This window comes from Pteropus vampyrus, unplaced genomic scaffold (assembly GCF_000151845.1).
Source record: "Pteropus vampyrus isolate Shadow unplaced genomic scaffold, Pvam_2.0 Scaffold139, whole genome shotgun sequence".
NCBI lineage: Eukaryota > Metazoa > Chordata > Mammalia > Chiroptera > Pteropodidae > Pteropus > Pteropus vampyrus.
The window spans coordinates 235,557-260,001 of NW_011888920.1; the positions used below are offsets into that span (position 1 = coordinate 235,557).

The following is a 24,445-nucleotide window of genomic DNA, read 5'->3' on the forward strand; positions in this document are numbered from 1 at the left end:
CTAATAAGGGAGGCTTTCAAATTTCCTCTTCATTAAAGATCTTTAAATTGAGAAGAAATTCTCCCTATGGTATTAGATCTAAGTGAGGTTCTCTTTCTTAATCAGTAAGTCTCAATAAGTATGTTCTGACACAGTGATGTTTAACAGGAAAACATTTACTCACAAAGTTCTGGATTTACAATGTTCTCTGAATCAGGTCTATCAATCAGAATAATACGGTCCACCTCTGGGGTTACCTGGAAATGTGGAGGGGAGCATTTTGAAATTGTCATGATGACCACGGGGGAGAGCAAAAGAGAAGGATACTAATGGCAATTAGTAGTTGGGCCCAAAATGCTCAATGAATGATAGTCATACACTACACACACCATGGCATCCTGTATACCCGACTCCACCAAAGACCACCAAAGACCACCAAAAAAAAAACCATATAAATGCTTCTCATTTCTCTCTCCCCTAAACAAAGTCAAGCCAGACCACTGTCTTTAATCTTCAATGTCGAGGGCTTAATATGGAGAAGAGAAGGTATACAACTTGAAATCTACTGACAGGCAGCTTAGTTACTACCATTCTTGTAGGATGCTATCTTCTTGCCTCTTTTTTCATTTTCATAATCAAGTACAGTCTTTTCAAATATCTATGCTCACAGTTTTCACCACCATATTTCTCCACCATGGTATTTCACCCTTGTTCCAACACCATAGCTAGCGGATATGAGAAAAATTCTCCACTCTACAAGTATCCTTGGTATCTTGAATCCACATATGCAAGGAAGACGAAGATCCATATGCAGTATTTTGTGCGTAGCAGCACATGTTCATCTTAATGGGGGATAAGGTCCACAGGTTTCATAAGGTTCTCAAGAGTCTCTGACCTTCAAACATTAAAACAACTGCTCTACTGAAAACTATCTCAAAAATCTTTAATAATTCCTGTACTCAAAAATCTCTGATAGTTTCTAAATATCTATGTGCTTTAAACTCTCAACAATTTAGCCAAAGCCCTTCATAATGTAGCCATTATCCTAATATTCTGGAGTTTAAACCTGTTAATTTTCTTCAGGTACCATTTGATTGTAATAAACCAGACTCTTCCTTCAAACATATACTTTCCTTTTTCAAAGCCCCAATCAATTTCCTGTTCAGAAACACCTTCCTGTATCTTCAAAAATTATCAAAATCCTAATCATTCTTCAAGGTCCAATTGAAATGCCACACCTATAAAGATTTTCCTGTCTACTCAGCTAAAATTAACCTTATTAGCAGCTGTGCTTCCATAGTATATGTATTTTTATTTTTAATCTAGCCCTTGTCACATTCTACTTAGATTTACGATTTATGGTTTTAGTATTACATTTTATTAGAATGTAACTAAAAAAGCATAAGCCATGTCTTACACCTCACTGAGATCAACAGTAAGCAACACAGTACCTTACATAATATAGATGTCTAATATAAACATCTAAATTCAATTCAATTTGAAAAGAAATTTGACTATTATTAAACAATGATGAAAGCTATGAAGAGCAAAATACTTAGAAAGAATATGGCAATTATATCCTCTAAAACTTACAAAATGGCCATTCTAGTCTAATTATATATAAATTCATACCCATAAATTCTTTCACACAGAAGACAATGATAACTTAATTTTGGAAAGTCTATATGAATAAACACCCTTAAAGAGAGAAAAAAATGGTGTAGATGATAGAGGCTCTGTTCATCCCTCTGACGACCAAATCAAAGTTGTGATGGAAACAAGGAACAAATAGCAAGGAAAAATCGCCTGGGATCTAGATAAATAAGCCATACAACTAGGGAGAAGTCCAAGAATACACCATTCGAGGGCATAAGGTAGGACCGGGCAAGGACACGGGGCTGCTTGTCCCAAACAGCTGAGTGGGATGGAGGCTGTGGCAACGGTAGAAGCCTCTTAAAAGCAGCCGCATCCGAGAGTGGGTTTTCGCAGTGACAGATCTGCTCACTGGGAGCACCAGTACCGATTCCGCTGCACGCAGCGAGCACCAAGGACTTACAGGGAGACATTGTCAGAGTGAGGGCCGAAGCAACACTCGCTGTGTACAGAAGTGCTGGTGGTATCCATTGTTCCCTTTTGAGCCCTCCCCCACTACCAGTGCACTGGACACAGCACCGCCATAGCCGTGACGTCATCAAACTGGATAACAGAGGTCTTTCCACCCAGAGGATTCCCTAAAACCTTGCTTCTCCCAACTCGCGGTCCCACCCACGCCACATCCAGGTGGATCCTCAGTGAGTCAGGTGCTCCTTGCTGAGCAGTGCCTAGACTCACACTAGAGGCAGCTGGCCTCGGTTTCTGGTGTGGCCTTATGAAGCAACTATAGGCACAGCATCTGTGGATTGCTTGCTGAATCTTAACAAATGCCTCAGAGGGGTAGAGGCTTGGGCTATATTTGGACTGCAGCTGAATCCCACTCAGAACTGTGCCACTGGACACCTACTTCACAAATCCACACTAATAAGACATGGAGACTGAGGAGCTTTGCTTAGCACACAGAAACAGACATGGAAAGGCAGCCAAAATGGGAAGACAAAGAAGCAGAAACCATATGAGAGAATGGAACAGAGATCCAGATATAATGGAGTCAAGATATCTAACAGATGCAGAGTTCAAAACACAGGTAATAAAGATGCTCGATGAACTTTTGGGAAGTGTAGATAAATCCAGTGAGAACTTCAACAAAGAGATAAAAAAACATAAAAATGGAAATGAAAATTATAAAAGGGAACCAGTCTGAAATGAAGAACACATAATCTGAGATGAGAAGTATATTAAATGGAATAAACAAAGTGAATAAAGAAAAGGATCAAATGCCCTACCTAGAGGACAGGAAAGCCAATCAGGACACTCAATCAGAATGGCAAGAGATAAAAATAATTTAAGGAGCATATGGAACACTATTAGGGCTCTAAATATTCGTCTGATCAGCGTAACTGAAGAAAATCAAGATGCTGAACAACTGTTTGAAGAAATAATGATGGAAAACTTCCCTAACTTGGTAAAGGAAATGGACATAAAAACCCAGGAAGCTCAGAGAATTCTAAAAATCAAGGCTCCAAAGAGGTCCACACCAAGACACATCATAATTAAAACACCAAAGGTTAAATACAGGGAAAGAATATTAAAAGCAGCCAGAGAAAAGCAGATAGTTACCTACAAAGGAATACCCATAAGACTGGCAGCTGATTTCTCAAAAGAAACTATGCAGGACAGAAGGGCTTGGCACAAAATATTTGACGTGACAAAGACCCAGGATGTACAACCAAGGATCCTTCATCCAGCGAAGCTATCATTTAGAGTTGAAGGACAGATAAAGAGCTTCCCAGACAAAAATAAACTAAAAGAATTTATCACCACCAAGCCAGTATGACAGGAAATGTTGGAGGGACTTCTTTAAGAAGAAAAAACATGTATCAAAAACAGAAATAAAGAATAGTAATGACATTCTTATCAATAAGTACCTTAAATGGAAAAGAATTAAGTGCTCCAACCAAAAGATAGAGAGGCTGAAAGGATAAGAAAACAAGATCCCTACATATGAAAAGGCAGGGGATGGAAAAAGATAATGCTTTGATGGACCTATAAGGTATTTAAGTCAGAGTAAGATAAATACTATATGATTCCACTTATATGCAGAATCTAAGGAATAAAAAGACCCAACTAATCAAAACAGACTCACAAATACAGTAGACAATTTGGTGTCAGACAGAGGGAAGGGGGGTTTAGGCAGCTGAGAGAATGGGGTAAAGGGCTAAAGAAGTACAAATTAGTAACTGATGGATGGTCATGGGGATGGGGAGCAAGGCGTAGGGATTGCAGTTAGCATTAATATGTTGGCTAGGTGGAGGGTCAGGGGACGGAGGGTGCAATTGGGGGGATCGTTTTATGAACTAAATAGGTGTCTAACCAATGTACTATACACTTGAAACTAAATTAAAAAATAGTTTTAAAAAATTTTGCACACAGATTAAGTGAAAAAAATAAGATAAAAACTCTTAAAACGAATGTAAAAATTATTCTGAAACTGTTAAAACATTATACAATCACAGATTTTAACTAATCATGACTACTATAGTCCACTTTCTTTGACCATAGCATATGTTTTAACTACCAGACTGTATCTATTTTTCAGCAGTGCTATAGTTAAGTCTTCCAAGGGTTAAAATTAACTTGAAACAAATGATAACTATATTAAGACTATCAAATTATGATGCCCAGGTTAAATTACATCCTAAAAATATGAAAAATCTTAGAAAGGGAATCAAGTTTGTGAAGTTTTACATTTTATGATTATATTATATAAAACCAAATATAAATTTAAAAATTTAGACTCACATATATTCTTTTGTCTCTCTTTATTTAAATTTTAAATGATTTTACTCCTAGTAAGTTTTTTATAAGAAGATTCGTGAAGTAATAAGATTTAGCTAACTGAGAAAATATACTTGTAGAGCTGACCCTTGAACAAAGTTGGGTCAGGTCCACTTATACGCAGAATGTTTTCAATAAATATATTGTAACAGTTTTTTGGAGATTTCGTTACTACCATGAAGCAAATACACTGATTATACCTGGCTACCATAAAGCAATCATATTGCTGCTTCCTTATTAATGAATTGTTACACCTGTAAATAAATACGAATTTCTTTTTCACATTACCTTTTCATTTTTGATGTCTAGTGTTAGTAATACGAATAACATCCACAGTGTTCTGTATCTTATAAGACAATATGGATGTAGGTACTAACAGACAATTCATCTTGCAAACAGAAGACAAATGTACTACTGGCATGGAGAAATACAGGAAAGTACAGTAAAGGTATTTTCTCTTCCTTAGGATTTTCATAACATTTTCTTTAACTTACTTTACTCTACGAATACAGTATATCATACAAATAACAAAGAAAATATGTGTTAACTGATTCTTTATGTTATCCATAAGACTTCCAGTCAACAGTAGGCTATTAATAAAGTTTTGAGGAAATCAAAAGTTATATGTGAACTTTTGACTGCACAGGGATTGATGCCCATACCTCCACATTGTTCAAGGGTCAAGTATACTTCACATAGTAATTTAGATCCTGGGGAAAAAACTATTTTCCTAGTCAAGCATGCTTGCCTAATCTGAATAGCTTCAAGGCTCTACAGCAAAGAGTTCTGGGCAGATGGTCAGAGAATCATAAAATAAGTGAAACAGAAACCTCTAGGTCAATTTTAAGTGCTAAATAATTGCTTTCATTTTGTATAGCTTATGAACTTACTATAGGAAAAATGTGATAATAAAAAATATGTTCATGGGTTAGTTAATTTCTATTTTTGGACCCAAGGCCATATGCTGCTAATTATTCAAGAGTAAATATTAGAAATACTCTGTGTTTACACATGTGTTAAACAAAGGCTCTTTATATGAAGTTATGCAAAACTATAAATTAGAAACTTTTTGGTTTAAAAACATTGGTTAGCTGTAATATTCAAAAAAGGAGTATACAAAAAAAAGCAATAAAAGCAGGTACAATGCTAAATAAAATGTCTTACAATTAATAAGCCATGTTACAGCTGATATACATTTCAATAAAACAGACTGAGCAATGTGAAAACTAGTTTATGTTCTTTGCATATTCTTTTGTATATGTATTTTATCTTTCTCAACAAAGCTAATTAAAGGTAAGAAATAGGCCAAAGAATTCCAGAATCAACATTATTTTAATTTGGCATGTTATGACATCTAGATAAATGACTGAATCCAGTCTTTGTTGTAAATACTATGATTTAAAAAGTTAATAATGGCCTTCTATTTTATAAAGAATGTTAACACATATATAGAAGAATGATGCAATAGGAAATAGAATGGTAATACTAGTAATAATGAAATTCTAGGTCTTTGCTATGCCACAAAGGAGAAATGTAAACTTTAGCAAATAATTTCTTTACCTGCGTCTCAGACTCCTTACCTTACCTATATGTTATGAAAGTGAAAGGGTTGATTTTAGGTTCTATTCTAGATATTATGATTTGGTTCATATGAGCAAAGATATTTTACCTAAATATGAATGTTAATGATAGTTAGAAAGGAGAATTACAAAGCATTAGACACTGAAAATTCAAATATGAAAATTTAAGTTCTGTATGAACAAATACACTTAAAAAAAATAACCAAGTATTCTGAAATTTTAGGACAGGCAAACAAGGAATAAAGAACAGTTAAGTGTGTTAACAAAACCATAATCTCAACGGGAAACCACAGGGCTAATCGATGCTCAGTTTTGGGCTCAAAAATATTATAAATTAAAGATCTCTCTATTTTAGAATGTTGATAATTAGTAACATTCTACATGAACATTAGAAACATGATATAATATATAATTAACACAATTATTAATTGATTCTGAAAATAAGCTCACTATACTCCGGAAAGTTAAAATCAAATTTTTATAAAGCAGTAATTCCATAATTTATGAAAGTGTTCAAAGGCAGCATCCTAAACTGAAAGTATACAACTATAAAATGGCTAAAGGTTGCAGGGAAGCCATATAACATTTCTACTTTTGTTCTCTGTAAGATTCATTTGGCAATAAAAGTGTTATATAACTCTATCTTCAATTTTTTTTTAATTAAGTACAAAATTGAAGAGGAAAGAGAGGAGGCCCCAGAGCTTAGGACTGTCTAAAGAACAAACTCCTTACATAATATAATACCATATTCAGAGAAGGAAATCTCATTGCTTAAACAACCTGTGAGTAAATAACTTTGATCTTGGACCTCTAATTCACCCACCAAAGAGTCAATGATTTCAATAGGACTGATCTGAGGTTCTTACATAGATAATATTAAAAACTGGGTAACTGTCCATTTTGCTAAGACCATAATATAAATTTTGTCAATCCTAAACTGATTGTAATAAATCAAACCAATTTGATTATGTAAAGTGAAACCTTACTCCTGAAAATTATGAAGCACAAAATATTAATTAAGATCTTCAAATAGGCCATCAAATTTGTTTTTTAAAAAAATATCTTACTGTAATGAAGTCATCCCCTTTAACCATTCTTCCTTGGTAAAAAATCCCATGCTTTCAGCCTCCAATTTCCACGCTAAAACTAACATAATAATCTGGAAAGAACAGAACATAAAGGATAGGGGAAAAGTCAGCATAGAGATAATCATGTCTATATTTATCATGGAGAGCATTTTTATAAAACTATTTCCATCTTTCAATTATTAAAGAGTACAAGCTTTGGAATTATTAACTATAAAGAAATTTAGGTGGACCAATTTCTTAAAAGTAAAAAGTTCTAACAGTTTCTGAAGGTAGAATCTCTCTCACTCTATTACAAACAATATTTGTATCAAGAAAGAGAACATGTGCCCAATTTTAATTGATTAAAAATACCATAAATAAAAATCTATAATAATAAACATGAAGAAACAAAATCTACATATAAGATTAAAGTGTCCTGATTTTTAGAAATTCAAAAATAGGTTCTACCCCACCTGTATTCCATTCTACTTAGAAATAAAACATACATTTTCAGGTTCAACACCAATGTCTTCACAAAATTTTTCCATTCCTTCTGGCCCTACAACTTCATCAGGACCTTTAAAAACAAAAATAATTTATATATTTCGTTGTTATAATTTAATATCAACATAAAACATAAGCCATTGTGCTAAAGGCATCTATAAATATAAATATACCATAACATTTTTGTAAATAATTAAATTTGAATTTTGACATATCTTTGAAGTATAACTTTTTGCTACAGAATTTAAAATTTTAGAGATGATCTTTAAACACATTACCAAATGAAATTAAGAAAAAAATGAAGCAGTATTAATATCAATCACTAGTTTGTACAATAACTTGAACCTATCCATTAAAAAAATTTTACTGACAACCTTCTCTAAAGAAAATTTTTGGCAATGCATGAATATAAAGAAGCATATGGTTTGACTTTCTTACTCTACTAGAATGTGCCAGTATCAACCTACAATAATTTAAGACAAGAATCAGAGAATATCTGTTTAGTTACTAAAACAGGTCATTTATTACCCTTTTAAAATATATTCGAAACTTAATACTTTAAAAAAATATACATACTATGAAAATAAAAACTTAAGGAAATTACTGCATTCCAATTCCAGAATGAGATATTTTCCTTATCATCTTGGTTCTCGAATAGATAGCAAAGCATTAGTTTTGCCACCTTAATGTAGAAACAAAAGTTTAATCCTTCAATTAGCTTATCTATCATTTGTCTAAAAATTAACAATACTTGTTTTTTATTTTTCTCCCTTAGTAATACGAGTCAGTACACCAATTCTCATATTTTTTGTCATCAGATTCCTAAAATATATTAATTACATTTTTGTTAGGCCTTTTTTGTGATTGGATAAGATTAAAGGAAATTTGTGACAACATGAAATTTGTGACCTTGAGAACATTATGCTACATGAAATGACAGAAAAAGACAAATACTGTATGATCTATTCACTTATATTTGGAATATAAATCAAAAGAAAAACTCATAAATACAGGGAACAGATTAGTAGTTGCTAGAGGTGGAGGTGAAGGGTGCGCAAAATGGGTGAAGGTGGTCAAAGCTATAAACTTCCAGTTATAAAATAAGTACTGGGATATAATGTAAAGCATAGTGACAATAGTTAATAATACTGTACTGTATATTTGAAAGTCACTAAAAGTGTAGATCTTATAAGTTATCACAAAAAAAATTTTTTGTAGCTGTGTGGTGATAGATGTTAACTGTATTTATTTTGGTGATAATTCTGCAATATACACATAAAGCAAACTATTATGTTGTATACCTGAAATGAATATATTATATCTCATTTTTTAAAAAGACTAAAACAATATGAAACATGATAGAAATAGGTTTACCACACTTGGCTTCTGAAATATTATTGTTAAAGTAAGAGAAACTTATTTTCCTTTCATAAAGATTAAAAATACTTAGCTTTATAAATCACAGACGAAACCAAGGTTGCTAAGGTGGCATTTTATATCACTATCATTAGTCCACAAGCGCAACATGAAGCCAATATCCTTAGGTTTTTTCTTAATAGAAGAATGTAGCCATCCAGTATGTGGCCAATATATTCTTGCTGTTTCAGATGAGATCCAGGTTGCTAAAATGACGTGGTCTGAACCAAAACCCTTTTAAATTTTCTTGGTTTAAATAAGTACGGCACTTATTTGTGCAGTGAGGTGTTAAAAGGTGAAGGGGTGACTATTATAGGAAACTTTCACTTCCTAATATATACTTGGAGGATTTTTTTTAATGAGAATGTGTTAATTATGTAATTTAAAAAGCAAACATATACCATAAAGCTGTTAAAAAATACAAGTAAATATGCATCCTTATATGTGGGTTTGGATGAAAGTAAACATCAGATAAAAAATTTAACAAAACAAAGGTTTTTTTTTAAAGGTATGATAGGAAATATAATCTAAATTTCTCTACGCAACGAGAAAGCTGACCTGCTCTCGAAGCTTCCATCATTCGTAATTAGAAGAGAAAGCTGAAGAGTTATGTTGAGAAATATCAATTATTGTTATAAAATACAGCCTCTTTAGAAACTGTGGGATTAGTGATTAAAATTAAATTATTTTAAATAAAGATATGTAAGACCTCTCTGTAAACAGTAGGTGACTTTCCTAAAGCAATGCAAATAAATACAAACATATTTAAATCTAAAATAAGGTCTATACCAATGTTTTCTTCCCAGATTGCATATTAATTATTTCTCTTGAAATATATTCTTCCAATAAAACTACTCTCAAGGTAAAAACCTCTGGAGCTGAATTCGACTTACTCTTTCAGACAAAATACAGGTTTCCAATCAATTTAAGAAGCTACAAAAATTATTTAGTTTACCAGATGGATCCTTATTAGGACTATATAATTCTATCCCTTATTCTTGATTCCTTATAAAACTTTAAAAGTGCCTTTTCACTTTCTATGCTTTTGTTTAATAATAATAGGCCCAGTGTATTACTGAATCCTTGCTAATTTAAATATCAGTCATGATAAGAGATCTTGTGAAAGGGCAAAACCATCAGGCTAATCACACATGACCTATAATATTATATTAACAAGATTAGTGTTAATTTATAACTAAAAAAATTTTTTTATTTTTAAATAACCATAAAGAAGTGTTCCTAGCTATACCTGCAGAGCCTAAAACCATGATGCTAAGGAAGAAAAACTGTGCTTAATGAATGATATTGCATCTTTAATATGAGCTATCTAAAGGCTATATTGTTAATTTTGGAACAGTATTGCAACCATATAAAACCAGTAAATCTGATGCTGCAATACTATTTATTCCTCTTTTAATAAAAGCTAACATTTATTGAGTTCTGATTAAATACCAGGTACTGTGCTAAGTGCTTCATATATTATCTCAATAAGCAGAATTATTGTTTCCATTTTAATAAGGGACATCCCCATTTTAAGATGGAACAGTTACTGTTTATTTGGCAAATAACTGGTTCCTCCTTAATCAATTTGGTCTCTGCCCACAGAAACCTCTAGAGAGGCCTTTCCTAATCACTGTATTTTAAAGTTCACCCGAACTTTCTTTTATCTCTGCACTTCGCCATATTTATTACCTTTATAACCCTCCACAAACTATAATTATCTTTCTACTTACTTATTTAACATATTTCTTCCCACTAGAAGACAAATTCCCAAGGGCAGGGATCTATCTTAACTTGTTCACTACTATATCCCTAACACTTACCACAGTGCCTGACATACAACAAATGCTCATTCAATGAATGACAGAAGTTAACCTCCAGTGTCCTAATATTTTCTTTTCAAAAGGAAAATTAGTTGCCACATACACATTTAAAAAAAAAAAACAAAAAAACAAAAAAAACCCTTACAAGATAGTAGTTAAAGCACTGGTTCTGCAATCAGAATGACCTAGGTTTGAATCCTGGCTTTTGTCATTGTATGATCTTAATTAAGCAAGCTACTTATTAATCTAATCATGAGTTTTTTCATCTATAAAATAAGGATAACATTGTTTATTTAACAGAATGGTCACAGGAAAATTATATAATTAGCATAATTATTGAAGTAAAGATAGCAATTATTATGCTGGCTATTTCAAAAACTCCAGTTTAGGAAATGAATGTTTAATTAGAATCTCATGCTACCCAGGAAAACCCTAAAAGAGGTAAAACAAGTAAGCATAAAAAAAAAAAAGACTAATTAATCTAATGGCATCTAATAACCTTTATAAGTAAAATAAGATGAGTGACCTTTTATTCTATATCATGCATATCAGTAAAACTGGCATTTTGAATAATGGGTCAACATTTTAAATGGAGGTCATTAAAAAAATGAATTCTCTTCATTTAATTTGGGTTAGTGGTTGTCTTGGGATGCCAGTAATAGCAATTTTTCTGGTCTAGGAAGAATCTGTTCTGTTACTAAACAATTTTTAAATTATACTTTTGGGATCACTCAGCTGATCCCAACAGAGAGGATACTGTATCCCCCACCTCAAAAGTCTTACTTTCCATACAGTTAGCCTAAATTTATATCTCAAGTTCAGAGTACACTTGAGGCCTTAACTTGATTATTACTACATATAAGACAATGACTGCATATACAGTTTTATTTTAAACAAACACTCTAAAATGATAGTGATAAAAGAGGGGAAGGGGAGCCATCAGGGAGGCAGGTAAGAGAAAGAAAACAAGGAGAAAAAGACAAACAAAAAAGCTTTAAAATCAATCATTACAGAAGACCAAAACCATTCTAATCGGAAAGAAAATGTCATATATGCTTATAAAGAAGTTAGTAATAAGTGGGAAACAAGTGCTTTTTTCCATATATTTGCTCAGCCTGTCCCTGGCTTTGACTTCACCTCACCCCACGCCAAGAGTTTTTACATCTACCACTTAGAGAATTTACCATAAAGTTAGCTCCTTCAAGAAGCCATCCCTGACGCTTTCAAGGCTGGGTTACATATTCCTCCTATGAAATTTCACAGTGCATCTTCCTAATAGAGCATTTATCAGTCTGTTTAATTTAATTAACATCAGTCTGTTTAATTTCTTATTTATTATTGTCTCTCATAGAAGTTAATGACTAAATAGCAATTATTAAAGGTTAAATGTGTTGTGCAATTATATATCTGAGTTTAAAATTTTTCACTACGTCTCCCAAAAGTTTCAGAAAATGTCAGTTACTGGTTCAGAAAAATTTCAAAAAAAAAATATTGAAAAGAAAAATAAGAACTATATATAATACAAAATGCTTTATCATATACTTTGTTTTCCAGACTGTCAACTCTACTTTAGCCAATGGACGTAAACCAGTAAGTGAATCTGTTTACAAACTGTATTAATAGTAAATGACGTTCACCCTTCCAACTAAATATAAACTGAATTATATATATATATTTTTGTAATTATTTTTTATGGTGACATTGGTTAATGAAATCCAGTAAGTTTCAGTTGTACTTTTTAACAGTAAGGCCTGTATATATTTGCACTGTGTGCTCACCTCCCATAGTTAGATTTCTTTATATCATCACACATTTGACCCCTTTAACCCCACTTACCTCCCCACTCCCTCTACCCTCTGGTAACCTCTAGTCTATAGTCCATGTTTGTTTGTCCTGTTCATCTGTTGCTTTTAGGTTTATATCCTACATGTAAGTGATATCATGTGGTTTTCAACTTTTTCTGTCTGGCTTATGTTGCTTTAGCATGATTATCTCGAGGTCCATCCATGTTGTCGCAAGTGGCAGTATTTCATCTCTTCTTATGGCTGAGTATTACATATTTAAAGACAGCTTGAAACAGTACCAAATTCTTAGCCTACCCAGAATCCCCAGTCTTGACCCTGATCCCAGCCCACAGCACTAGCACACAGCAGCCATGAAATAATTTGATAAATGAATGAACCAAAACAAAAAGAAAGTAAAAAATGTTTTAAAGCATGTGACTGATATATTAATTTCATTACCTGCATACTCATAAAACCAAGCCAGGCACTTCTTGCTTGAAAAATGTTCCTCTCCACTTATTAGTCTAGCAGAGGGCTGGGATCTGCAATAGCTTAGAAAACACACAAATGCCTAAGAATTTAATCATCTTAACTTTTAATGAAAAGCTAAGTTCAATAGGAAGTACTCCAATCCAAACTAAAACTATTTTTTTTATAGCTGCCATTATAGAAAAAAAAATTGGGAGTTAAGTATTTGCAATTTGATCTAATAGTCTATACATTAACATTGCTGGCTAACAAAACCCGAATGCTACATTGCTCACTATCAAATTCCAAATATATTAACTAAAATTATTTCCTCAGATTTCAAAAGACCACACAGAAGTTCAACCCAATGGTCTCAATGCAGGACTAGTAGCTGGGAAAGTACAAACCTTTATAGTGATTCTTCTCAATTGCATGAAAATTATGTCTGTGTATATAGGCATACATTTGAAAACAAAATCTTACAAAGTATATTTTGGTACTTATCAATATTTCAAAATAAAATTATATATTAGGAGTTATCATCTACCAAATTTATTTAAAAAATAAAAGATGATTTAGAACATAAGGGTCCTAAATTCTGCAGATTAACGAACAACAAAAAACCCTAAAAGATAATAGTATAAATAATTGGTCCAAAGATATTTAATCCAAGTCTATCTTTTTCATAAAATTGTGTAAAGTTGAGAAGTTCATAAATAGCCTTTACAATTTAATGAACTTCAGAGAATCTTTTCTAAAGGAGCTCAAACAGGTACACTACTACAGTAGCATGGAAATGCTGTAACTTCTACAACTGAATAGTGTAAAATAAGGGTGCTATATTTAAAAGTTTAAGTTGATAGAGCTAAGTATCATCTGAGTTCCAATTACTGCTCAGCTGTTTTAATGGGCTTAACTTAAATAATTTTGATACATTATACACTTAAAGTGGCTACAAGTTAGAGTTATAAAAAACTAACCTGTATGTTTCATAAAAATTTGAGCTAGTGGAGTAACCATGTTAAATTCCAGTGTGAATTACCAAGAGATGTAAGTAAACAGCATCACCTTTCACAGTAATAGGCCAAGAAATATACTTAGGCTCTTTTTTCACAAATAGTGTAATGAAGGGGAAAAATTAAACCAATAACAAAAAGGAAGATGCAGACTAAGTCACCTACCTCAGGTTTTAAGTTGATCTCTCTTTAAAGAGAGTTCTAGCATTATCTCCCATTTATAATGCTGGCTACAGTCTTCTTTAATGGTAGCATCTAAAGTTGTCATACCACGTGCCAACCACTGATACCCAATAAGGAGATTTTACACACCCCACATTGCAGAACTACATTGCAGTAATTTTTTGTAGCATAGAATATCGCTGGGACATGCTACAATGGAATCAAAGCTCTAAAACTACAGCTCGGCTTTGTTTTCTTTTTCTCCAAGAGGATACAGAGGACAATAGGTTTCAAATTATTAATATTTATATTAAGAGCTAACAGCAGCATGAATGCTAGAAAACAAAATGCCTGCAAGGCCTTTCCACCTCGACACATAGGGACTTGGCAATGGTGGAGGCACTATACGTCCACGAAATAAGGCTCCTGCGATTTAAAAGGCCTCCTGCTGGAATTCTCCAAGTTAGACCACTCCAAATACTAAAGGAGGCCAATTACAGCACGGGGAGCTTTCCTTTCCATCGTTCCCCTGGCAGCTGCCAGGTCAAGATTTCTCAGGCTCTGCTTCTTCCTTAACACTCTGCAAAGAAATTCTAGAAGTGACCCTTCCGCGAATCTGTACTCAGTTCTAGATTTGGAAAGAAGAGGGGGAGGGGTTAAAGGAGTTGGGGGTAGGGGAAAGAGCGCAACTTACGTACGCATTCTTGTTTCCCCACCCTTCAGGGCACGAAGACTCTTCTAGTACCTCCACATGCGCCAGAGCACACGCAACGAACACGCGGTGCAGTCGCAGAGACTCGCGGTGTTCTGCGCCTACCACTTTAGGTTTATCAGAGGTGGCGGTGGGAGGCAGCGGTTATCTATCCCCAGCCCGAGCCTCGGAGACCGAGCCCGCTTCCTTCTCTTGCCATTCAGCAAGGGAGGAAGGACTGAAGGGTGGGGGAAGGTGGTACCTGGAGATTTTACACTTTTTGAGGCCTCCGTCTTCCGCTACTGCCGCTGCCACCCCAGAGGATTTTCTCTTCTTCTTCACCGGCATCTTCCGCCCTCCCCGGTAGGGCGGGCAGGGAAGCCGGGGAAGGGGGTCGTTGTCCACTGAAGATTCCTCAGTGCTGGCACCCGGTTCCCAGAAACAGCAGCAAGCGTAGGAGCAGAGTCGCCAGCCCGCACCAGAGCGGCCCAGCCTGGCCACCGGCCGCTCTCAGGTCTCCTCCTCGTCTTCCTCTGCTCGGGACAGGGGGTCACTCCTCGCCGGTGGACACTGCAGCTTGGTCACACCGGGAAGAGAGAACGCGGACAGCTCAGCACCTCCACCAGTCACAGACTCCAATTGCAAGAGGCTCAGTCTGACCCGGATGCGAATCGCCAAGGGCCGGAAGTGACGCAAACGCAGAGCCGGTCTCCGGGAGGGGTGTGGGTCTAGTTGCGACTGGCTAGCGGTCTCCCTGGCTGAGCGAAGCAGTGTAGTTACGCGAGTGGAGAAATCAGGTTTTGATGGTTGCCAGGGTGTCTCAACCTTTCTCGGGAAACTTCAACCCCTCCTTAATTCTGGTACGTAACCTCCAAGATATGTTTTATAAAACCCCTAATACTCTGCAGTTGGCCTTAGAAATAATCACATATAGTAAACCAAGAGTTCTTCCGTTCGGTAACCTCATGTTGTTACCCACCTCTTAAATTCTTGTTTTCTTTATGGGCCCACTCTCCCACCCTGTCTCTGTCCTCCCTGACCTCTACTTATCACTTTTTCTCTTATTAAAAGTTAGTTTTACCATCTCTTTCACAGAGCTTACCTCTCAGAAAAGCGACAGTAGGTGATTGCTGACTTCGTATAGAGGAATTTGGGGAACATTTCTAAGGGGCCTTTCCCCCAGACCTTATTACCCAAAACACTTATAATCACTCCACATCAGTGAAAATATTGTTTATGAATAAAGGTTGTTGCACGTAAGGATTGTGTAGTAGAAGGTCGCGTTAGTCAGTATATGTGGAAAATAAATTCAACATCTGTAAACCAAAGAGTGATGGTAGAGGACGAAAAGTATCTTTAAATTCAGTAACAGTCGATGTGGTTCTGATGGGACGACTTTCACCTTGGCACCCTCATCTGGCTAATTAAGAATATCATATTTCCTTAGTGCCATTAATTGGTTCAGAATGGATATACGATTAAAAGCCAGGCCAGTCAGTGCCAATGACATGAAATTGAACTATCAGGGAAGCAACTTTATTTCCTATGGACTTGAACCTGAGAGGATGTAGAGAAGGAATTCAAAACTCAGAAGAGACCAGAATCAAGCAGAAAGAAAAACCAAGACATGATTTTATGATATGAGCTCAGAATTCATGATGTGCCCTGGAGATTTCAGTTACATGAGCCATTAAATCTCACTATTTTGCTTATGCAGTTCTCTGTTATGACCAAAAGAATGTTGTGCTTGAATGCTGGAATCCTTCAACCCACTTATAAATGCATGAGGCCAAAACATAAAATGTGAATAAGATAAAGCCTCTAAAAAAATACCATCTGTAGGTAAGAGGATAGAGGAACATGTTAACACTCAATGCACTCAGCAAGATCTTGACTGTAAGAAAATCTACAGGAAAAAATGGCCCAGGTTTTGCAGCAAATTATTAGAAGGAAATTTTAAAGGCTATATCAATTATTTTCCATATGTGATTCTTATTTGAATCAAGTCGAACAATACAAAGCAATATTATGACATTTATGGGACAATTGGACATTTTAACACTAGCTGAATATTTGATGAAGTTCTAGAACAAGCAAAATTTATGTATAGGGTCGCATATTAGTGATGCTTGGGTACTAGGATGGGGTGGAAATGGAGGGAGAAGACTGTAAAGAGGCACAAGGGCACTTTTTAGATAATAGACATTCCGTATCTTGATTGAGGTGGTGGTGTATATCCTTGTCAAAGCTCATTGAGCTGTACAATTAAAAATGTATGCCCTCAATAATTAAAAAATACCATATACCTGAAACTAATATAAATAATAAAAATGTATGCCCTTTATTGTATGAATATTATTCCTCTGTAAATTTGATGTAAGATAAAAACACCAAAATATGAAAAGATGCTATTAGAAATAACCAAGCTTTTTCCTTCAAGAAGTGAACTACAAAAGCTAAACATCCCTTTTCTCGAATAGAGGAAGGAAAGTGGTATAAAAATCTAAATGATGAAGACAGAGACCGCAGAGGACGATGTTCAAGGCTGAATCAAGATGTAAGGAACGTTCACGATACCTGCATAGCAGGATACCAGCATTGCTATGGTTTAATGACTATTATGCATCTTCTATTATTTTCTGGGAATATTTATTGTGGTTATTGTGGCCTTTTTCCCTTGTTGTTTATTGTACAATAGTGGAAAGCAGATAATTGTGTCTTTGTTCATAGGCCACTGGACCATAGAGAACCATTTTCTAGACCTAAGGAAGAAGACTCCACCATACCTGGAGATTGTGGAGATTCTGCTGAATGCGGTGACTGGATAGGAGCCTACTTGTACCTATAGAATTCTCTGATAAAAGATAAAAGGCTGGGTCTGTGTATGATATTCATTAAGTCTATCATTCAAACAGTATTTAATAATCACTTAAACCAGGAACTGTCCTGGGTTTAGGAATATAAAAGGCAGGTGTGACTCTTGCATTCATGAAGTTTACAGTCTGGAGGGGGAAATAATATGATGCAGTCTATTTGTATTTAAGAGTACTTTATGAACAAAGAATAGTTTATTCTTTAATAGTTTAATAGTTTACACTATTTCTTATTCAAGCAATAGAACAATTATGTTTGTTTTTTTAATTATTTTACAATTATAGTTGGCATATTAGTTTCAGATATACAACATGGTGATTTATAATCTGCTTGTTAATAAAGAGATGGTGATTTCCAGGGTCATGTAGATCATTTTCTTCATTGCCTTCTCTGATCATTCCATTCTCAAAATGGAGCATCCCATTATCCTAATTACTTTCACAGGAGAGGCATATTGATATCATCATTGCCTGTGAACAGTATAGAAATGCCTAGTTATGTGGTTTTAATCTTATCTGCTGCTTACCCACACATCGATAGTACATTATTTTTCCATCAAGAAGGCATTTATAATGGAAAAACAAACTATGACAGACTACTGTGGTTCTTCGTCATATAAGGAGAATTTTTTAATGAAAGTAATAAGGGAAGGTAGGGATGAAGCATTTACTTTAAGCAGAAACTTAGGTGTTCTGGTTTAAGATCCAAGGAAGAGAGTCAATGACTTTAGGTAAGACATATAACTTTCTTTATCCTTCATCTTATCCTACTGTTACAGAGAAGGATGTAGAAAAATCTAATATCCATTTATAACGTTTCCTGGACATATACTTATGCCAAATAAGACTGAGCCATAGTTCTGTCATCTATTTGATGTGGGTGATACATGCATCCCTTAACTTTGGGGGTTATAGATGATGCTATGAGAAAAATCTTTTAAAATAGTTGTGTCTGTATCAAAGGAACCAAAAATGGTGCCCTAAAATGTGTTAATTTATATATATTCTATATGTATTTCATATTTTCTTGACACCTCTTTAAAATAGTGCATTTCCACTTGCCAGAAAAACAAGCAATGCAGAAATGAAGTGATTTATGGGATGCCACATGTTATTGGGGTATTGAATCTATACAAATATTCTCCATATATTAATATTGATTTTCAAAACAAATAGTGCCCTACACATAAACCCTGAGAAAGAAGACTAAGAGAACAGTAGAAATGGGATGTTAAAATGAGACTTTGTTTTGGAGCACCAGTAAAGCCCACAAACTCCTAGTGTTTTAGAGAAGGCCAACAGTGCAGAACTATGTAACACATGCCATGTACCCCTTATATCCTAAAGCAGTGTGCCGGAGCACATCAATTGTAGCCCTGACTGTGGCTATAATTCACTCTGGGACCCAGATTTAGGGAGTAGCCACTCTCTGTAACACTGTTGTCATGACAAGGGGAAAGGAAAACATAGTGAACCCCATGCTGGCTGTTAAAAGTTCTGCCTTGAAGTGACACATATTACTTCTGTTTAAGTCATATACCTGAGTTCAGGACAGGAATGTATAATCTTGCAGAGAGGGGAACTAAGTAAAGGTAAATACAGTTCACAACAATATGGGATTGAAATGAAATCTCATTCAAGATCCAGGGAAGAATGAGTTCACAGAGTTGTTTTCAGATTGCTTTCTGCTTGTACCTCATGCTGACAGATTGCATTTTCCAAAAATGTCACATGATATCTCTCAACCTACATGTTTTTCTAGAACCTCGCAACTTCCTATCAAGTAATGGAGTCTAATTAAACATCATCGTCAATATTAGTTCATTAATTGTGGGAAATCTATCATAGTAATGTAAGGTGTTAATAATAGGGTGAACTATTATGGGAACTTTCTGTACTATCGTTGCAACTTTTCTGTAAATCTTAAAACTTCTAAAATAAAAATAAAGTTTATTTTTAAAAAGTCAAAGTGAACAGAAATAAAAATTAAAAAATAGTAGAGTGCAGGAAAAAAAAGTTACAACTCAAGAGAGCCAGCTTGGTTGGGTGCCTTTGGAAAGGTAAGAATTTATAAAATTGGGAATGTGCCATCATAGGTAGAAAGCATTGTCTTGTATACCAAGTGGTCAAAAACAGCACTTTCAACTTGAAATCAAACCAGGAAGATGAAGAATTAGTGCTCAGGAGGGACACCTGATTTGACATCCAGTATGTGAATATGTACCCTAGACGAAGAAAAGTAGTTAACAAACTCAAATTACTACTGATAGAAAGGCCATTGTTTGGATCACTTGCTGCAGAGAAGAACTTTTTGGGTGAGTAGTAGAGAAAACCAAACGTGAGTGCAGGCAGCTTGTGTTTAGGTATGTTTTTATAATCATTTTTATATTCTTAGGACGGGTGGTGTTTTTGTCACACTTCTCAAACTTAATGTTGGAAAGATGACATAGTGGAAATGGTTTCTGAAAGTGAGAACCACCATTAGACTGATGGATTTGCCTTTTTAAATTTTGCAATCTTGGATAAACATTTAATTATGTTGTGACTCAGTTTTACCATTTGTATAATAACACATGCCTTACCTAGACATGACAGCATTGTATTGTTGAAAAAATAAATGTGAATGTGTTATCAAAACTGCTAAGTGATATGGAATTATGAAGTAGCTGGAATCCTTGGGGGTACAACCAAGAGAAATTAAGTTCTAATCTAGAGGGGAGATTTATTTAAGGTAGTACACAAAATCAAAGGAAAGATTTCAAAGAAGGAGACATGTAAAAGAGGTGAGTTGCCCTGTTTTCCACTCCACCCAAATTCTGGTTAATGGGACTTTCCCTTCCATATCACTATCACCTTTTTGAATGGCAATGACCATCTTTATTTTCAAGGATCTTAACCAAGGTCTCGGCCATTGACTATAGGATTGTCTACATGGGGCAGTGTGAATGGGACTCAGCAAATTCTTAGGCCATGATTAGACATTATGTCTTTGGAAAATTCATTGGTGATGTGGGCAGTTACTGAAGTCCCTCACTATTCAGCACAAAGCAGATTAGTTCACATGACTGCAGCAGGGGTAATGATTTCTAGAAAGGCAGTAAATGATCTGCTAATAGTCTTGTTTATTTGACACCCACACTGCTCTGGTCACTGGCATTGACAATGTTGGTGTTTCTTGATGCTGACTCTGCTCCTCTCCATGTGTTCTGTGCGGAAATCTCTGCCAAGTTTGAGCTCTTTCCAACTCTTGAACCCCTCTGTTAGCCAAGATGACCTTTAATTGTTACGGCATAAACTATGCTCGGCTTCTTTCAGGGCTTATACTTTTAATTTGCAAGAGCCTTCTTGTCTCTAAAGTATGGGTCATGAGAATCAAAAGTTTTGACTTTCAATTGCATTTTTTTAAAATACCAGATTCAAAGCATATTTTTAAAGTAAAAAAAAAAAACTAAACCATTTTGCATTTCTGATTTTACAGCCATAATTCTTTTTGAGGCAGTGAAAATGACACTGACTTATAAAGGTCATGAGCAAGAATGTGCAGAAAAGAAAAGCACACAATATTTTCAAGATATTTTCTCTCCATGGGCTCAACAACCAGAGAATTCTCAGACAACTTTCATTGAACTATTTCACACTGTACATGCAGCTAAAGCTTTCATTTGCATATCCTCTGGTATAACCTGTGCCTAGGACCAGCTATATCATTTGTGGAGCCCAGAGCAAAATGAAAACACAGAGTCCGTTGCTCAAAAATTATTTAGTGCTCTGTGAAAGACAATTAAACCTAGTACAGGGCCTTTCTAAGCATAAGGCCTTGTTCACCTGCCCAGATTGCATGCTCATGAAGCCAGCCCTGCACATACCCTAAAAACAAGTCCAGGCCTGAGTGACCAGCAGTAGTCCCCAACCCCCTAGCCACAGATCTCAGCAGTCCGTGGCCTGTTAGGAATCTGGGCTGCACAGTAGGAGGTAAGTGGCTGGCAAGCAAGCAAAGCTTCATCTGTATTTGCAGCCACTCCCCAGCGCTAGCATCACTGCCTCAGCTCCACTTCACATCATCAGTATTTGATTCTCAGGAGCACTGGTCCCTGGTGCCAAAAAGTTGGGGACCACTGATCTACAGGTTCATTTAGTGGAGCTCCGTATTTCTGTCAGAGAGTGCTATGTGTTGTACAAGTCATTCTTATTTTAGAGGCACAATAAAATCACACATCTCGCCTTCTCTTGCAATCAGGAATTTCCATGAAAAGCGCCTGTGTAAAAGCCTCACTCCCTACCTGTCAATCAACCAGATTCAAATCATCACCTGGGAGACTGCCTGCCAAGTATTACACTGAACTGTCAAATGAAGGAAAAATAAAATTCTATTATGTAAAGCCATTGAAATTTTGGAGTTTTATTTTAACATTTGCCATACCTTAACCATCTGTCAGGACTAGGCTATGTTATAATAACAAATGCCACCAAAATCTCAGTATCATAACCCAAAATTATTTCTTCTTTATGATATGCCATCAAAAAGACGACATTCATACCTAGTCGGGGAACTAGGCTGATAAAACTTCATCTAGAATTATGCTTCTATAATCATCAGCAGTGGAAAGACCCACGGTTATCAGACATTGACTTAAGATTTCTGTGCATATGTGATGTATCACTTCTACTTACATTTCAAAGATCATAAGTCAAATGGTCATGCCTATCTTTAAAAAGAGCAAAGAAGTACAACCCTAATATGTGCCAAGAAAGGGGAAATCCAGACATTTTTTGTAAATGACAGTAATGACTATCACATGAATACAGACATTGATTCTTGAAAGGAGGGTGCTGCTATAAAGAAACAAAAATGTTGCATAGAATAATTAGGCAGCAGCAGCAATGAAACATTAGTAGCCTGGTTAGGTAGAGAGCCCTAATGTGCCTCAATAAAATACTTACTAAAACTGTCCTCTGAGAAGTAGAAGGTAGACCATGAGTCCAGTGAGACAAAATTTCTTTACTTGCCCACATTAAATGTTGGTCAAGGATCAGTCGGGGACTCTGTTCTTTGTCATTAAAGCAGCCACTATCTAGAGCATTATTGGTTACTATGGCAGAGGAAAAAGAGCATAGTTTATTTTGCTTAGTCCAAGCAGAATTTTTTTTTTCTTAATTTGAAAGATGTTAGAAGGTATGGTCATCATTAGGACCATTTTCAAATATTCTACAGTTCTCTTTCCTTTTGTGCACAGGTACAGTTGCACTTACTTGCCCACTTGCAGTTAGATGTGACCATATGACTTGCTTGGCCAATAAAATGTGAATGGAACTGATGTAAAGACATTTTAAGAGCCAGTAAGTGCTTTGTCATATGATTCTTTTTCCTTCCATACCAATAAGATACATTGTCAATTTAAAAAAAAAATTGGTTATTCAAGTTAAGTCATATTAGATAATTCTAAACCAAAGCTCAAGGAGTAGAAACAATTTTACCAAGAAATATAAAATATCACAAAATTATACTTTAAGAGAACAGGTTTAGAGTACAGTCTCTGCCATATTTCCTGTAATACTTGGCCATAAATATAATACGTTAAAAATTAACTTTGGTATTTAATTTTTAATACATAATGAAGCACCATTTAAATAGTATTTAACATCTGATTAAAAATCTTTAAATTATTTAATCATAGTGTCTGTTTTTTCTCATAATGAAACAAAAGTATTACTTGCAAGGAGCTTCACACTTTGAATTTGTTCTCCTCTAGTGTCTGTTTCTGATTCTCTTCGTTGTGGAGATTGTGGAAAATCATCCACACATTATCACATTTCTGGCCTATTCCTCTACCTCCCCAACCATGCTCAGGATTAGTTGGGGGACGGAGGTGGGCAGAAGTGCAGTTGAATTATTTTCAGCTATACGCTATAAACTAACTCTAACTCTCTTGCTTACATAGCTCTTTCCTCTTTCCCCCTGTATTTTCAGTGCACAAGATACAGTTGCATTTACATGCTCACTTACAGGTAGAATTGACTGCAGGAAGAATTGGATTCGTATTAGACCTAAAAGAAATGATTATCACTATTCACCAACTTAGGAAGAGTCAGAACAAATAGAATTGCTTTTATTCTATTGGGACACATAAATTATATGGAAGTAAATATATTTAAATATTTGCATTTGAAGGGGTTCAGAACAGGCCTCCCTAAGAAGTGGTACCTTGGCATGTGGATTATTTTGAGCTGAAAGCAATCAAGACCCTGTAGGCTCAGGAGAAACTTCTGCCTCTCTCTTAACTACTAGAAGAATCTAAATCGGAAGCCTTGCCCATAATGAGTTATTACCAGAAATAACTTTTTATGACCTATCTATAGGGTAGAACAAACATCTAATTACTGAACATTTGCTCTTCTTATCATCCTAAGAATGATTTTCTTCCCTTCTGAAGCCCTAAGGCATCTTGCCTCATCCTTAGCAAAGAATGCCATTATACGTACATCATTTTAACTTTCTGTCTTTGAACCTCTCATGTACATGGGGCCTCTGACACTCTTACGTATGTGGGGTTCCCATACATGCATATGTAATTAAATTTGGTTATTTTTCTTGTTAATTTGTCTCATGATGATTTAATTATGAAACCAGTTGGAAACATAGAAGGGTAGAGT

General features: G+C 35.2%; 1 protein-coding gene and 1 long non-coding RNA gene across 3 annotated transcripts in view; one reads left to right on the forward strand and one right to left on the reverse strand.

Annotated features, from left to right (window-relative positions):
* DCUN1D5 (defective in cullin neddylation 1 domain containing 5) overlaps positions 1–15,561 on the reverse strand; it is a 31,231-nt gene extending 15,670 nt beyond the window's left edge. Inside the window, exons 1-4 of one of the 2 annotated variants that reach the window (XM_011368109.2) lie at positions 15,184–15,558; positions 13,044–13,135; positions 7,564–7,634; positions 7,058–7,149 (exon numbers count right to left, since the gene is read on the reverse strand). In XM_011368109.2, coding sequence (XP_011366411.1) covers positions 7,058–7,149; positions 7,564–7,634; positions 13,044–13,135; positions 15,184–15,269 — 341 coding nt within the window. In that variant the 5' untranslated portion in view covers positions 15,270–15,558. Of the gene's footprint in view, positions 1–7,057; positions 7,150–7,563; positions 7,635–13,043; positions 13,136–15,183 lie in introns of both variants that reach the window. The other variant, XM_023535376.1, reaches the window with a different exon arrangement.
* A 75-nt stretch (positions 15,562–15,636) lies between these two features.
* LOC111744686 lies at positions 15,637–18,159 on the forward strand. Its single transcript, XR_002782274.1, has 2 exons — positions 15,637–15,781; positions 17,652–18,159. It is a non-coding gene; the product is annotated as an uncharacterized LOC111744686 (long non-coding RNA).
* Positions 18,160–24,445: the final 6,286 nt, after the last annotated feature.